Source organism: Sparus aurata, chromosome 20 (assembly GCF_900880675.1).
Source record: "Sparus aurata chromosome 20, fSpaAur1.1, whole genome shotgun sequence".
Taxonomy (NCBI): Eukaryota; Metazoa; Chordata; class Actinopteri; order Spariformes; family Sparidae; genus Sparus; species Sparus aurata.
The window spans coordinates 3,774,444-3,792,352 of NC_044206.1; the positions used below are offsets into that span (position 1 = coordinate 3,774,444).

Here is a 17,909-nt window from a genome sequence, read left to right on the forward strand (position 1 = left end):
GACTACTGAAACAAAGCATGATTCATTAGAAGCACCACAGAGAGAAAACATCACTGTGATGAGATACCAGCTCTCAGTGTTTACTCTTCTGGCAGAACTGAGCCTGAAACTCCTCTGAGCTCAGTGTGAACTCACCCACTGGTTCTGTCCCAAAGTCTTTATCTGCCTCTCTGACACACACTCACAAAGACTCACACACACATTTTAAGAAAGGCTCTGAAGGCAAACCATGGTAACTACACTAATAGTAAATTAATACAAACTCAGAAATATGCATTCTGTCCATAAGTGAATCAACACACTGTTCTCAGAGGAAAGACAGGTCCCAGGACACTGTTTGAATCTAGAGGTGGCAGGGTCCGCCACAGATAAACAAAGTAAAACAGTATAAATTGTTCATTGCTCATTAACATTTCTTTTACTGTGCTCCTCTAAAAATGATGACCACTTATTTGACATATGGCCTCTGACTTTAAATCCTTTATTCTCTAAGATGGAGCAAGACTGAGCCTGAGTGAGCGCTGCGGACTAAACACTTTGTCACCAGATATAACAGACATTCAAAAGTTTCATCTGAGTCTTAACTCACAGTTATTGTGGTTTGACCCTGCTCTTTCTGCTCAAGTCAAACTTGTATATTGCCACCTCTGCTGGTCTCATGAGCCCCACTGTGATCAAGAATTAAAAGAGATTTGTTTGTATGTTGCGTAAGTTAACGTATGTAAATGATGTAACTTGAACGTGTAACGTGACACACATGTCATGTTTTTGATGAGTTACGTAACTTCTGTTAAGTAACATACGAGACCGAACGTAGTTATCTTAACCCAAAGTTTGAACTTTTACTCAACTTAACCAAGTAGTAGACTGCTGGACAATGTAAATAACAGTCCAAAATTCATAGTGTCATCATTTGTGAACTGTTTGTCAGAAGGCGTTTTTAAAAAAAAAAACATGTCTAACCAGGGCGTTCAGGTGGTTGAGTGGTTAGAGCGCATGCCATAAACGCAGCCGACCCCGGTTCACTTCCGGCCGGAGGTCCTTTGCTGCATGTCACATCCCCCTCTCCTCCCGTGTTTCCTCTCTGTCTACTGCTAATAAAGGTGTCTATGCCAAAAAAAAATAAAAAAAAAGTCTAACCGCACAGCCTGAAGTAGAGCATCATAGTTTGACGCTTAAGGCAAATGAAGTCGGGGTGAAAACTTTTACATACAATTGGTGTTGTGAGGTCAGGGAAAGAACAAATGAGTCACTGGTGACAGGCTGTTTGAACTGACAAAAATCCATTAAAAAATGTCCATCTCAAACATTTACCCACATCCACTACCATTTATATATTCCATGAATTTGATTTCTCAATATGAAAGGCAAAATGGGGAAATTATTTTATATTTATTTTTTGTTTAACTAAAAATAGCCAAATTTAAACACACTAAGTGATAATATACTGACGATAGCCCTCAGGACCTGGTTTTTCTTTGCTCAACTTCATAAAAGTTTTTTTTCTCTAGTTTTCTCTAAGTTTTTTCTGTGTTCAGGTTAAAGGATTACTGTTGTGTTTCATCAGTTGTATTTATTTTCTTTTAGACAAGGTGATTTTTCTATCAGTGAAATGTGCTCAGTACATATCTTAGTCATGATCTTTTTTTTTTTTTAACCAAAAGTCTCGTTGACAAAAGTCTTTATTTGTCTTTATTATAGACCGAGAAAAATGATGAGGGGGAAGAAGGTGTCAGAAGGCAGAGGAGTCTGAACTCTTTTCAAAGCAAATCAGTTTTACATTACCTCAGGCTGGACTTCTGTCCTTTTGTTATCCTTCCCTTGCGACATTATATTTTATTGGAAAAATAAATGAATACATAAATGGAAGGACCCCTGGAGCCTGACTTAGAGTGACAGGGAGGGTCCAAAGCCAATATTATAAGAGGGCTGCGCCTAGTTCTTTTTCTCAAAAGTGTCAAACTCACTAAACAAATAACTTTAAAGCAGCCCAGTATTTTTTTCTATTCAAAAATTTATATTGTAAAATATATAAAAAATAATATTTAGTGATTAAACTTAAAAATGTAACATTGGCCTGAAGAATCGGCATCATTCAGGCAGGATGAAATGCCGATCTTCTGTTGACTGAACAGGATCCTGCTCTTCTACTGTGTTCCTGAGCAGTAAATGAGGAAAAGGTCAGTATGTCAGTAACAGTCTTATCTTTCAGTTGTGTTTGGAGTCTGTCATCTGGTCTTTGGCAGGAACACGAGGAGCCACAGTCTGGGCTCCTCACTTGTTTTGTTTCCCGTGTCCCTGACGTCTACAGGCTGATCCTGAGACTAAGGCGACTAAATGAATGGCTGAATTAGAGGAGATTCCAGTTTATGTTCATCTGCCTCTTCAATTACTCTCACTCCCCCACCACACATGACATCATGGAAAACTTTGGAGGGTCTAGGAGTGCAGAGGGAAACGCTGCGTTGCTCTCACTATTCTAAGAGTCCACAGGGATACATCGGTCTAAAAATACCAATTTAAATCACAGGATTCCTCGGATACTTTCACCTTCAGCCCTGTGATGCGAGTGGCATTTAAGCCAGGCTGATTTGGGCTGTGAAGCTTGAAAAGCAGAGATATTTCAGAATGGATTAATCATCAGATGGATTCAATAAAATGTTCAAACAACCTTGTTTTATCTGGCAGGGGGACTCTCTTGGCAAGGCGTGTGACTTGCATTCTTACAGTACCTATTTACCTACTGTATATATGTTGGCTGGACTTATTGGTTTAAAAAAACAAGCATTTTTCTACGATTTCTAAAGATAATAAAACAATATTGTTCATATAAACCTGAGGTGTGCATGTTTGTGTTTACCCTTTGCCTTTTTTAATCGATTTCGAAGATGTCATCAGTCTCTTAAAAGTGAACATTATTGTCCCTCATGCAGTTAGCTGAGTAAAGACATTTTCAGATGAACAGCAAACTCAGTTCCAAATATATAAATAAAATATAAATATAATATATGTAACATTAATCCTTTTTACAATTTTAGTACTGCCTTTTTAACCCCATATTTACAGACTACACTAATAGTTGAGCTGTAGACTTGAATGACCACATATTGTATTTGGTTTTGTAATGTATTTGCCTATTTTTTCAGACCTACTTGCCCGTTCATTATACAGCAACTATTCCTTTTTTTTTGCTTGTCTGTTTTTTGTTGTCTTGTTCAGCAGTATGTCTGTGGTTTGACTATCTTGAACACTGTTCATGGCAGTAAGAGTAACCACTGGAAACTTTCTCTCTGATGCTATTAGCACAACTAGAATGGCACTCAGTAGAGCGCACCCAGTATCAAGCTGGATAGTCCTGTATCACTCTAAAATGTAAACCACCCCTAACAGCTGGACCATAATTTAAAGGGATATTCCGGTGTAAATTTAATCCATGGTCCACCGTGAAACTGTGTTAGACTCCCTCTCGAGAGATAAAGTTTGCAGACCGCTAGCTTACATAGTTTTAGCATCCTCAGAAACGACCGCACGACAACATTACATTGCAGTAAATAGGTCCAAATATAAAACCGCCATCAATGGTTCCGCAGCTCAATGATGATCATTACTGTGGGACTCTACTGCACTCGGTAATCGACTCACAGGGCTTCCCCACAACAAGGAAGGCTTCTTGGGTGGTCATTTCGTTTATATTTTCCGACAAATACGGCAACTATATCAAATGTTTGATGCCTCGAAATATTTGCTGGAATCCTATTTCTAATGTTGCTGAAGTTTGGTGCTGTTCTGAGCATTATTTGTGGCTTTTTGATGGCGGTTCTATATTTGGACCCATTTACTGCAATGTATTGTTGTCGTGCGGTTGTTTCTGAGGATGCTAAAACTACGTTAGCTAGCGGTCTGCAAACTTTATCTCTCGAGAGGAAGTTTCACGGTGTGTTAGACCATGGATTAAACTTACACCGGAATATCAGTGTTGTTTTTGGCAGCCATTTTAGATTTAGCCTTAGTCTTTTGGACTAAAATGCTTTTTAGTTTTAGTCAAATTTTTGTCACTTCTATATGTGAAAACTCAAACAGGTTTTAGTCTAGTTTTAGTCAGTTTAAGTTAAGAAAACAAAACAAAAGAAAAAGTATAGTCTTTTATCAAATTAATTTAGGTCAATAAGTACATAAGATCTACAAGCTCACAATGTGTTGCAATGTGTTGAACTTGTAGATCTGCTTTTTTCACAACTTATGTGTGACACTCTTGTATGATGAAGTAGGGCATCAATTCATAAAAAAAGAGTTGAAATGTGCTGATATGTGATGATTGTTATTCTATACCTTGTGGTGTTGTACACTTAAATTGTTCAATAAAAAAAATGTAAAAAGTGACAACGAATTTGTCTTCAAAATAAGAGCTTTACATTGCACCCTATTTGAGTTTAGAACTGGGGTCTTAGCGGGGGGCTTTTAATTTGAAAGTAGCGACAGTTACTAGCTTGCTGCTACAACAGCAAGTGAACAACGTAAACAGAGACCGAGGAGACGCTAGCATCTCGCGGGTCTCAGCGGCTGTCTAGTTGCTATACGAACATTAAAATGAAATGTCATGCATTTTGAACGTCTGACAGACCACCCATTAACATTTACGTCCATTCTCGTCTCGTCAACGAAAACTCATACACATCTCGTCATGTTTTAGTCATCAAAGAGCCATGTTTATCTCGTCACCGTCTTGTTATCGTCATGAAAAAAAGGGGCGTCAACAAAATAATTTCGTCATCATCATCGTCAACAAAAACAACACTGCGGAATATCCCTTTAAGCTCAGCAGATCTAGGATCCACATCAAATTGTACTCACTCATACATACCAACCAACTAAATACGTCTGACTATGAAGATCCATACATTATTAATAGAAACTAGCAACAATGTTGATGATAATGATATGATAATATGATAATGCGCTACCTCACAATGTCAAAGACAGAGAGTAAAAATTCCTGTATCTGTCCCTTTATCTGGATCAACCCATCCAATTTGCATTTGAAATTTGTTCAGAATTCTATGTGTAATCCTTCTGACGAACCAACAAACGGACCCAGGTGAACACATGAATTCCTTTGCCGGGGTAATGATACAGTCAGATGTAATACAGAAAATGATGAGGACGATTAAAATACTAAATTGTTTGACCAAAAAAAAAACAACAACAACTGTTTCCCTGCTTTCATTATTCACAGTTGAAAGTTGAATATAAATGTGTTTGCGTCAGTTGTAATGGGTAGGAACGATCAATGAACTCACTGTACTGGAAGTTTAGGATCAAACTTAACAATTCATTCTTTAAAATTAAATCTGCTGCTGCTTTGCATTGTATTTGAATATATTATGTAAACTGTCACCATTCTTCAAATGCATTACTGTTACTTTGCTCCACCAGGACAGTCTGGCAACAGTAGACAATAGACAATCTTCCCACATCAGCTGAACTGTGATTAAAGCTTGGATATGTGATGCACCGGACACCAGTGGGGGAGCACAGACAAAAACACAAAGAGAAATATCTGTCAAGCAAAACAACTAAAGCTGTTCTAAATTTAGCAGAGAGGTTTGTGTGCATGACCCCCTCGCTCAGAGTAAGAACCTTTAAATGAACTCCTGTGAAGCAGTAACAGTGTAGCTGATCCTGCGGACGACCACATGATCAGTGCTCAGCCAATCATATCAGACCTACTGAGTGTTGTCTCACTATTATCACTTTTTCTTTGTTTTAATAATCACAATGTTGTTCAAGGTAAGGTCTTCAAAGATTAACACATGGAATCTCCAACTGCGTTTGACGAACTGAACTGATGATCATTTCATCTGGCTGACGTCGCAGCTACATGTGATGGTCAGCTCCCTGGTGGCTTAGATAAAAAAATAAAAAATGTGATAAAAAATAAAAAATATGATCTGAGCTCACCACTCTGGCCCCCTGCTGACGGCAGCTGCTTCTTTGATACATGGTTCTCCCTCTCCGTCAGCTGTCCAGCATCGCTGTGACCCTGTGTGGCCCTCTGCAGGTGTCCAGGACACTGTCTGTCCTCTGGACCACTGACCCGAACCTCAGAGCATTTCGCAGCCTGCATGGCGCGCACTTCACTCCCCAGTAGATGACATCTCTTCTCGGGTCACCTCAACTCCCCTTTCAAAGAGAATGAGACACAAAGGCTGAGCATATTCATCAGAGTGGGAGCACTTTCCCCTGACTACCACCTCAGTCAGCTGTAACAGTTTGAGAGCCAACATTAATTGAGTTTGAACTAGCATGAAAGACACAGCAAACAGTCATTTGAATGTTTGCGTTTGAAAAATCCTCCGTGGTGCCGGGAGCTGGAGTGAAGCCATGTTAGTGTTAGTGCAGAATACAGCTCGAGTTCCAGATTTTGTATTGTTTCTTTTCAGAGGTCCATCTCAGCTCAGGCAGACGGCAGGGTGCGTCTGTTTGTTTACAGAGCTTTAAGCCCACTTTCAACCTCCCAGATGCATCCCTCCGTCAGCCGCCGCTATCCTCCGCCGCTGCCAACTTATCAATTTACACAATTTACAAAGAGCAGACTTTCCTACCTCCTGAACAAATATTAAACACATCAACTCTGTGGATTCAGTAGCTTAGAGAGCCCCCACAAGGTGTCGATCTGAAAAATGAGCCTCTTACTCAGATCCCAGACACGCCAAGTCTTCTGTGCAGCCTGTCTACGCTCCATACACTACATCAACTCCTGAGGCGTGCACCATAGGGCACCACAAACATACATTACTGTTATCTTTAATAAGCTCTGTTTGGAGAACTGCTCATATACTTACAGGACAATAAAACTCTCATAAATATATGTGTAACACCTTATAGAAATAGAATGTTTTTTATAGGCTCCCTCAGTAGGTTCGGATATTATTAACGGTACACTTTTACCGCAGAATCTCTAATATGTTTTGGGGATGAAGCAGCACAGATTTATACTTCAGAATATAAGGACATGCTGAGGACATCCCACCTCAACTCAGATCCAAATGAGAATCAAAGTTAGAAATTCACTGCAGAACTGGTGCCATTTTGGCCAAAGCAAGTTAAGTAGGTCAAGAACAGTGATGGGCATACATAACTCACTCCACTGTGGCAGCAGGGCTCAAGTTCAGAACCAAATTAATACGGGGATGAGAAGTTGTCTGTGTGGACAAGGACAATCACCTCTGAGGTAATCTCTCTCGGTGTGTTTGATTACGCTCAGGCAAGCATTCAGTTTGAAACCATGTGGACTACAAGGAAAGTTTGAGTTCATGTTAGGCTACGGCAGGTCAACTTCATCAGGGCTCAGCTCAACCAGGCTCAAGCGCCTCTTAGTAAACTCGCCCACGAAAATAGGACTGAACACAGCCAGTCAGACAGATGCCAGTTCGAAGAAAGGGATACAGTATTGAAGTGATTCCAACTGTGACTTTGGGAAGAGGACACAGCATTTGGCATGAAAGCGCCGCTAGAGTTGGAATCATTTCTCATCTTACTCTGTAGATTGAGGATTTATTAGGCCCGAACCAGAGATGACTATGGAAAGACAAACCAAGACTGTTTTGGTGAGTTTTATCTAGTTTATATCCATGATGAGGTAACAAGCTTGCCTTAATTCAATAAAAGAGGAAAAGTTAAATTGAGACGGTTTACGGTTGTATTTTTATGTATAGTAACGAAAACAGGTGTTCAAATCTTTCCTTCTTGACATTTTGTGAGTTTATTTTGTCGGCTTGTGAGACTAAGTAGTGAACTGGCTGCTCTTGCATCTCCCAGCTGAAACTACAGAGCTCCAAAGTGGTATTAGGAGACAGGACAGGCTAGCTGCTTACCATGCTAATTTCAGTAGACATCTCTGCCATACTAAACAGAGACGTCTTTGACAGAACGTCAACACTGTTGTTTCTTCACTCGGTTCAAAATATTCATTTTTGTCAGTTTTAAACAAAATTTTAGGCCATATCTTACAAAGTGGCACTTTAATGATCATTCTTAGTGAGTTGTTTTTGAGCATGATTAATTCGGCAAGTTCTCATCGTCACTGGCAAATTCAAATTAAAATGACGGGTTATATATAACGACCCTGTCTGTGAAGGACAATGAGCAGTCTAAGCTGACCTCGGGGCCAGGCTAAGAAAGACACTAACTCTCATGTACTGTGTTGCAGTTGGTTTGAATTGGACACCATGTAAAGCTCATCCAGTGTGCTATTCTGTACTGCAAATGAGATCGGGTTCGAGAAACAATAAACTGTCCACTATAAAAAGTCAGAGTGTTTCTCAGTGCAAAAGTGACAGAGAAATCTGAGGGGTACCCAAGCCAAAGTATTAATTGCTTTCTTGTCCCTTCTTCATCTTCTTCACCTCTTCCCAGCTAACCAAAATGTTATGGCCCAGCAGCAGCATGATCCTGATGACTCACCATGAATGATACATAAGAATCTGCAAGATTGGGTGGATTCTTCCTGCCAAAAATGGTCCAAGTGTTGCTTACGTTGCTAAGATGATTTTCAATCCACCAACAAAACCCAGCTGAACCTGGCAGCCACATGTAGGCCACAGGCGGCCCAGACTCAGCAGGCTACCTGGGTACCTGCCCGCGTTCGTAATGCCTGCCTCCATTAGCTGCCAAGATGGTGGCAACCTAAATCACAAATCTGTGGGTGACTCTCATGTTTCTCTGCAGTCTTTGGTCAAATCCAGTAGAAAAGACGGCCACAGTCAGTAACATGTGTCCACAAAGCTGAGCACATTTAGAAACAACCATCAGTTTGCAGTTGTGTTATCAAGGCCCTTCAATATGGCTGCCAGAGGGTGTGTTATCACCTGAAAGCCCTCGAGGATGCCCCGGCCGTTTTCAGGGATTTCACTCGCCTCTTCTAGGAAGCAACACTGAAGACACTGCATCTCCTCAGGCCGTATCTTGACACACAGATAGCATGTCGTGTGGTTGAGGGAACGCGCTACACTATAAACATCAGCGGGGGCAAACAATAACAAACCCGTGCATTTACCCCAGAAACAAGACAACAGTTACAGTAAATCATAGTCTGTTAAAAGGCTGGAGGAGACTGGGACTCCTCCACGGAGCATCGGGGAAACCTCTTTAATGAAGCCTTAACTGATGGGCCCGGCTTAAAAGCCCACCCATAGCCCACCCAGAGACAGATAGGGCCCACTCTGCCGATTTATACCCCAGTGACAGCTCCCACCAGGATTAGGTGGAGATAGGCAGAGGGAAACACTGCCTACAAAACAAAGAGGCAAAACAATGATGCTTCAGTTCAACTTAATGTTTTATATTAGCTCATGCTGTGAGAAGTTATCAGTGGATCTGTTGGTTTTATGTCACAAGACTGAAGAAAAATGCCAATGTGCTGAAGGCTTAACGGGAAAAGTGTGGATAAAAAAAGAGGAAAAAAAATACAAGGCCGTCTTCAAAAGAACCAGGTTATAGTCTGATCCTATCTGAGGCAGCACTGAGTGAATGGTGGCCTATATCTCTGTGTCAACACAAGGAGAGCAAAGACACGTGGCACTTGGAGCCCCATCAAGATGAGCTGATAGGAGGTTCCACTTAACAGTTGTCCTCTTATCGATTGCCTCGGCCGGCCCAAATGCTTCTGCCCTTCTCCCTAATGACTCAGGGATTAAGGAATGACTGCAAGGGTACACAATCACTCTGCTTAGGATGTTTATGACCCCTTCTATATCTTCAGCGTGGTCGGATGTTAATCTTTATTACCTGGCAGTGTCTAAGTTATTGGTCACAGAACTTGCCTGTGTGATGTCACACTTCAGTGATGAAAATGTCATCGTGGTAACTTTTCCGACACCATATGTCACTAAGCATTAATCATTTAGTTCAAAGATGAACTGAAGTTAAAATTCAGTCTTGGGGAAATCAGTGTCAGTCTCTGGAGTTTGTTTGGACTTGGACAACAACTGCATCAATGCATCGCTTCGAAATTAGCACCACTGACCGGCTTTCTCCCCATAGCACTGGCAGCTGGGCCTTATGGGTATTGTAGTGCTTGAAACCATCCAGGAGACTCCTGTGTTTCAAGTAGATGAGGATATGATTGAAATACAAATTTTGAATTTGAATACAGAATCACATGGGTGTAATCACACATGTACTCGTCCTAAAATGGATATGGATGTCACATTTCGGGGCATGCAGATCCTATTCTTTCAAATCAGGTGTGGGAAAATTCTGGATTCCCAGTGATCCATCAATGGAGAGCAGGTGTTGGATGAAGATGATGATGCAACACAGAATTTAAGAAGCCTCTAGACCTGAAAGCAGATTCTTTTAATTCATTTTGTTTTATATCACCCCTACATATAAATGTGACCTATGCTTGAGTGTATGTTTTACTGATTAATGCACTACAGGCTGTACCAACTGAGCCTTATGCATTTTGAGTCATTGCTTTTTTGTTTTCCCTTCTTATAGAATTGTGACTTCTGTGTACCATTACACCTTGAGTAAACTGAAAACCAAGACAGTTCGAAACATTAAGTAAACCATGACAGTTTTCAACTAAATGTAGGAGTTACTGTTAGCTAGCTACAGCTGATAACTATCACTCTACTGTATATCCAGCAGTAACAGCAGTCAGTTCAGATGGCACAACACCTTTGGAACCAGTGACCCCCCCCCCCCCCATTAAAATGAGATTAGAGAGCAACCCATTGTGAGTTCTCACAGTCCGGTCATTTGCCACATTCACAACTAGACGAGAGAGATGACTGAAACTAACTCAACCCTGCCATTCATGTGGGACAGATACAGCACTGTGATGACTTAGGAGCCGTATAATAAAAAGTATGGTCGAGTGGGTATCAGTGTTTACACATTACGCTAACTAGCTACCTTTTTTAGAGGCTAGTTGTCCACGTTGAGGCCAACGTGTTCGAACAGCCACACATATCCACTTTCTGAGTGCAACGCAGCGTAGCAGCATGATGGATCTCCAGATGATTTGAAGGAAAATGTGTCTTAAGAGAGTAACAATGTGGGGCTGTTGAACGATGGAGGCAAACACGAATAACAGACTAAAATCAGACAAAAAGTATTTCTGGCTCCATCAAGCACTGAGATTGTCTCATCTCACTGACATAGTTTGGAAAAATATACAGGAAGCAGGCTACTTTTAAATGATATGAACACTACTATTAGTCTACTTCCTATTATAGTATACTCAGGCACTAACAATGTCATTAAGTAATTTCTTTTAGCATTCACGAGCAGCTTTACTGTAATCGAGCTTTTGTTTTATTTAACTTGGAATAAAAGCACAGATTGCAGTATTTCATGCTGAATTATAACGCATCGTCTATTTCTAGATTTGTATATCACAAGCCAAAGAGTCACAAGTCTAGCCTTTACAGAATCTCTTCCATCGGTCGTGGTCATCTCTCATTGATAAATTATTCCTTCAAGTGTCACATCTGGTATGTTTTCTTTCCTTTTGTCTCTTTCCTGCTTCTCTCTACACTCTCCGGGGCTTGTAGGCGACCACCAGCCGAGCTGAAGCCGAGCCAAATCTACGGGAGGCTTTCATGGCCTGTGATATTTATGTTGGGGTTAGTCCAGGATTTCCAACCGATGATTGTGAATTTCTGTTGCAATCAATATGGGGGATCCTCCAGCTGAGCTGAGCTCATTATGATAATTCCATCGTGAGTTCTGATTAATAACATTTGTTTTGCACATTTTGATAGGAGCACCATAATCGGCTGTTTCCAGCTCAGCTAAAGTGCTGTTACAATACCGGTCCACTTGTTTATGACTTCCACCTTAACTTTGACTGACCAACACTCTTTACTGGAATGCTTTTATCTCAAGGGCTTTTCTCCAAGACTGAACTCTTCCTCACACCATTATCAGGCCAAATGCTAATCTCCGATAATTTTCGCATCCCATACTGTACAGTGCATCCTCATGTCTCACGCCGCTTTAATCCAGCAGCATGATAATACTTAGCAGAGTGGAATGTGAGCCTGTATCTGTGATGGGTGACAAACTGTATTTGAAGGAGACAATGTGCCTTTCAACAGGCCAGAGGTATGCTTTTATCCTCCTGTGAATGTAGCAAAAATAGGAGGAAGCAGCCAACAGTTTGACTCTACGCTTTGTGTATTGCTGCGCTCTAACCTGAGCCTTCACTCACACTGCGGTTGAAACAGGTGGTGTTTCGGGATTTGTTTGAAACTAAATAGACTTGGGAATAATGACAAGGAATCAGCGTTATGTACATGGCGCTTCACTTGAGACAAGTTGTTATTAAATGATTTTTTTTAACAGAGGATTTGGCAAGATTTAGAACTTTTGCCATTCTATAATAAACAATGGCAGCATAATGAAAATATTTACTTAATTCTCTCAAGTGACTTATGGCAACTTTGGCCACTAAACAGAGTGTCATGAGTGTTATGGCGTCAGGTGCCACAGTCTGTATAAATACTGCCTGTACACTTGTTTATAGGAAAACCCCCATCTGGCTTCAGCCAACACAGTCAGACACACTGGTGACCCCTCGGATTTTTCAAATGGAAAATATAACAGGACTGTTTGCTAAGCCGTACGGCAGTCAACTGTCAAGTGACAGACAAGACAACGTTGTAAAAGACTGCAGGCTCCACATCCCTGAGCCCAGCCCTTTCTCAACCTGTAAACACAGAGCCGGGCTTTTGAAGAACTTTCCAAAAAATCCCAGTGGCCTTTTTTCAGCTCCCATTTACGGGATTTATAAACGATGACAGTGTCATAGTGCTGTGCAAACTGAAAAGTTCAAGTAGGTAATAACTGGAGGAACTCACCGAGATATCTTCAAATAGACTACGCCAGTGATGAGGAAGTGAAAAATAAAAATCAGCTGCTCAGCAATTCCTAAGAAAGTAAATAAAACAGTAAGACATGAAGATAATATAGTGGACGCTATCACCGCACCTTTTTAGCCTCAGCTCGGATTTATTATAGAACATGGGAGAATTAGGATTATTCATCTGAAACTGCATTAAACAAGCCCAGCATTTTTTGTGACTTTAACCTATTTTATGACCAATGTGGTTTAGTCTAGAAGGCTCCTAAAAGCAGCGGGTGACAGTTGATGCATACACAGAGCTGCTGTAAATTATGGCAGATAGAGCGTCGGAGAAAGTTGAAAGGTCAGGTGCTTCAAATAAACAAAGGAAGGCTGCGCTAACTGTTTTTGTAGCCCCATTGTGCAAGAATGGCGACATGAAAGAATATCACTAGGTAAAGAGTTTGCAGGAAAGTCTTTGTCGCAGCTCAGAGTAGTTCTAATAAATTGATAGAGGGATTTCCATTTTACCCTATAGAAGCACAACAGGACCAATACTGTGGGGTATACTATTGAGCAATCTGCTTTTTTGTATTTGATCGAAATGTATCACTTTATTTTGAATGCTATAAACTGATGAAAATCTTATAAACAAATAAAAAAAATCTCAAAAGTAATTCATTTCTTAGAAACCCATATGCCGACGGAGCTTACTTACTTTTCCCTCCTCAATTCTCTTCACTTTTTATAGCCTTGTTTATTGTCACATGGAAGTTTTTTCGGTGCATGTTTACATAAATCTCAGGTAATATTTAACATTAATCATTCATTTGCATTTTCTTGTGTGAAAGTCAGTTAAATTGAACACAGGTCTAAAGGCATTCAGACACTGGAGGTGTTATCTTTCCTTTGGAGCTGAAGTTTATGAGTATTGCACATGGAAGGCGTTTATTACAGGGAATCATGGGAACGGAGGACCTGTTGATTGTTTATGTTTGTCATCACGCTGTATTCTATGACAAAGGACACAACATTATTGAGACAATATGACAGAGATGACTTTAGATGAGGGGGTTCGACGCTGCCATATATGTGGAATTTACGGACGGAGAAATGAAGCTGTTACATCCATCTGAGCTCTACTTATAATAATGATCTTATTTGTCTTATTTCATAGTCTTAAAATGAATGATGAGTGAATTGTCTCTGTTCCAGTGACCACATCATTTGTAATGAACTGAATGTTGAACTGCTAAGTCCAAGTGGAGTCACCATTCACTGGTGCTAAAGTCAAAGTCCGGCCTCAGGTCTAGTCGGGCAAAGTGATCAGATTCATGTCTGAAGCCATCTGACTGCATCATCTGTGTCACACAGACTATATATAGAACATTTAAGACTCAGAATAACGTTGCAATATGTAAGTGCAGTGGCAGACTGAGGATATTTGTGGGGCAGGGGTGTATAAAAATAAAAGAGAGGGCACCTTATCATAGTTTATCTACCATCGGCTCATCCAAGAAGGAACCTTTCATCGAACACCGGTTATAGCTGATCTGATTCACAAAGACGAAGACAAAGGTAAAAATTAAAGGGGCACTACGTAGTTTTGAAGAAAAAACTCAAACTGAGAATTTCTAATATTTACAATATTAATGAGGTAATGATACAAACTTTTGTCCATAAGTGAAAAACAAGCTGCTCTTGGAGTAAAAATAACACTGTTTGAAGCTAGAAAGGTGGCAGGGTCCGCCACATATAAACAAAGTAAAACAGTATAAATTGTGTTGTCCTTTAGGGTCAGTTTGTTTATTCAGACATGAAAACAAAGAGTGTGTTTATTCAGTTTGTTTAAGCAGGAAAAAAAAATCAGCCAATGAACATCTTTCTCTTCTCATTAACATTTCTTCCCCAAAACTACAGACTGCTCCTTCAGACATATTGTTGTTATGTAATTTTTGCCCAATGAAATACCAAGAAACAATTAGTTTGATCCACTGTATATTATGCTGAGAGGCAGAGAGAGCTGCTTCACTGTCACATTTGCTTTATAGCAGTTCTGTTCAGCACTGAACATCAGTGGCCTTGGATCAGTAGCAACTGATTTATTGGACTTGAACACATAATGTAAGTTAAGAAAAAAAACTCTTATTAGTGTATTAATAACTTATTGAAGGAGTAAAATGCACTTTGAGTTTGAGTTTCAAATCCATCTCTTTATATAAAAGCTACTAAAGGAAAACTTTCAGACTGTTAGAATTGTCATGTCATTGTCATTTGGTCTCTTCGTGTGAAGAACTGCTTAAATCCTACACCAGAAACACATTTGTGCAAACACAGCATACAGTATGTGCAGGGTGACAGTTTAGTGATGTATATTTATTTGTTGTAGAGCTACTTTGAGACTCGGACAGATAATTGTGTTTATTTTCACCTAAAAAATCTCTCTTAGTGTGGCTCCAACACACCTTCCAAACTTCTGTCAAATGGCACCAGTAAGTGTGTGAATTTAGTGATTAGTATGAGAGGGTAAGTGAGGAGCTGCAGCCAGGCCGACATGCTTCTACTCTTGTCAATGCAGCTGGGCTTCTAGTATTCCCCTCCTTCAAACTGTTTAGCTTGACGGCCTTTATCCACATCAATCACACGAGGAATCGAGCCACGGACGTTTCATCAACAGTTTTCACAGTGAAAACAGTGGAAGATGTCCCAGACCCACTTACGCACATTTAACAGAAACGAACTGGAATGGTGTGCAGCGGCAGGCGCTTGCGTCGTGTCTTGTCTGGTCCCACATGCCAAGAGAGATTAAGATAGTCCAGAGAAGAGGATCTGTTAATATTTTACAGTTCACCAGATGTGTCCAGAGTGTTATGAAAAACACGCTTTCTATGAATCTATCATGTTCCAATCCTGCGCGGTGCTCAGAGTTCACCAAATACTTCAAAGGCAGTGGCACGTGGTGGACGTGGAACTATTACTTCAACATTAAGAGCCTTAAGAAGATTCCCTCCTGTGTCCCTCCCACCCTGGTGCCAAAAGATGTTACAGCATCCTGCTGAGCTGCGGGTCAAAGGTCAAAATGTACCAAATATCAATATTGGAATTGCCACATGCTCACCAAGACACAACAAGAGACACGCAGAGTTAACCGGTCTGTTTGAAATGTTTAGTCACAGCCTCAGTGTAATGTGCATGATTTGCGCCTCCGTGTTCACCCTGTGCGCATCAGGCCTCATCCTGTACGTCATCACTACACATGTCGAGAGACGATTTACAATCAAACTGTGTGCAAGTTTAAACATTGTACTGACTCCATACAAAATAGTCTTGAAGGAAAGAATGATTAGAATTCATCACATTCTTTGTCTTTCTCAAACTGAAAGACTAGGAGAGAGAACAACGAGATGAACAATTATGAGAAAACATACAAGTACAAGGAGGTGAAGTGACCATGACCACGTCTGAACAGGGCTAAAACTGATCCAGCTCACAGGAACACAGAGGACCATTAAAGGAAATAAAGACTTTTCCTGGCCACACAGTGATCATTTTCAACGTGCCAGTGTTATCACCACTACACTGGAACTTGACATCAATAAAATACACCGCCTAATTAAAATAGTCGTCTGCTGCTTGAGCCTTGAGAAATTTGGATGAATATTTATTTCATGTTTAAATATTAATTGTATAAGAGATTTAATTTCTCATGCACAGCCAGGGCAGCTCGGAAGGTCGAGCAGGTCGTCCACTAATGAGAGGGTCAGTGCTCCAATCGGCAGCTCCGGCTGCATGTCGAGGAGTCCTTGGGCAAGATCCTGAATCACAAATTGCTCCTGATGGCTGTTCCATGTATGTGTGCATGGAAATATCACAGGGCACTGTATAGAAAGTACTGTATCACTCCGGATGAGCACCTTGAGCCTCTGGCATCAGTGTGCATGAATGTGTATCTCAATAGGTGAACGTGTCATGCGTTGTAAAGCACCCTCAGAAGTTTGTGGACTAGAAAAGTGCTAAATGTAGTTTATGTACCATCTAATTGTCGCAGCCTGACACTGGCAGGGGGTACAGGACTGCGGCTGCCGACGGCTCGCCACTGCCACTTCAGCAGTGCACTAAAATGAACAACAATGCAGGTAAGTTGAGAGCTGAGTTGAGCCTAGACACTTGGTGGGACTATTTGCAGGGCTCGATACGGAACTAATGTAGCTAAAGCTAACTGCTTATATGCTTGGAGCTGTGAACATGCTAGTGCTAGGCAGTCACAATAGCATTACAAGCATTGCTCCATTTTTCACTACACTGTATTGATAACTACCTCCTGCAATATAGTTGCAGGTTCTGTGTGTCACTGTGGTCTATAAAGTGCAATAACTTTCAGAGCTCACAATTTATATAAGAGACACTATGACAGCGTCCTTCCTTTTGGACTCTCCTGCTCAGGTCAGTACTGTCAGGACAGCTGGCTATGGGTCAACTCTACAAATCTGTGTCAAATTTGTGTGCCATCTCAAACGCTGGTGGGTGAGGTTAGCATTGTTATTCAGTAAGCATGCTAAGTTACCCAAATCAAAGACACCAACACTGATGAGCAACCCAGTGCATGCTTGGTCTGGCTGAAATGCTCAGGGTGAAGTTTTGGAGAGGGACTGAGTGAAATAGTCATATTATGTGTTAGAGCTGCAACAAGTAGTTTATTATTAGAAAGTCATGGTGCGATTTCTATAAAGATTTCAGTCTTTGTTCAAACAAGAACGAATTAACTGTTGGGCAGATAACTGATTGACATTTTTGGCTCTGGAAAATTGTGGCAGGCTTTTTTGACTTTTTTCCACTATTTCTATGAACTACATGAATAATTAAGAAACTAATCAGTCAATCTCTTGATAATAATTTTTAGTTGCAGCTCTGTTATGAACTGAAACTGGACAAAGAGAGAAGCTGGACGCAGAGCAGATTATGAAAGACTTTGTCTTGCATTAATGGGTTTCCACCCTCTCTCCAGAGGAGAACCAACAAACCGTGTCTTGTACGCAATGAAAAAACTTGTGTAAAG

At 40.7% G+C, this 17,909-nt stretch overlaps 1 protein-coding gene across 5 annotated transcripts in view; it reads right to left on the reverse strand.

Moving 5' to 3' along the window:
* The window catches only part of myocd (myocardin), a 104,243-nt gene that overhangs the window by 51,271 nt on the left and 35,063 nt on the right, over positions 1–17,909 (reverse strand). For all 5 annotated transcript variants that reach the window (XM_030399394.1, XM_030399395.1, XM_030399393.1 and 2 more), the window contains exon 2: positions 5,959–6,180. In XM_030399394.1, the coding sequence (XP_030255254.1) occupies positions 5,959–6,124 (166 nt within the window). In that variant the 5' untranslated portion in view covers positions 6,125–6,180. The remainder of the gene's footprint in view (positions 1–5,958; positions 6,181–17,909) is intronic.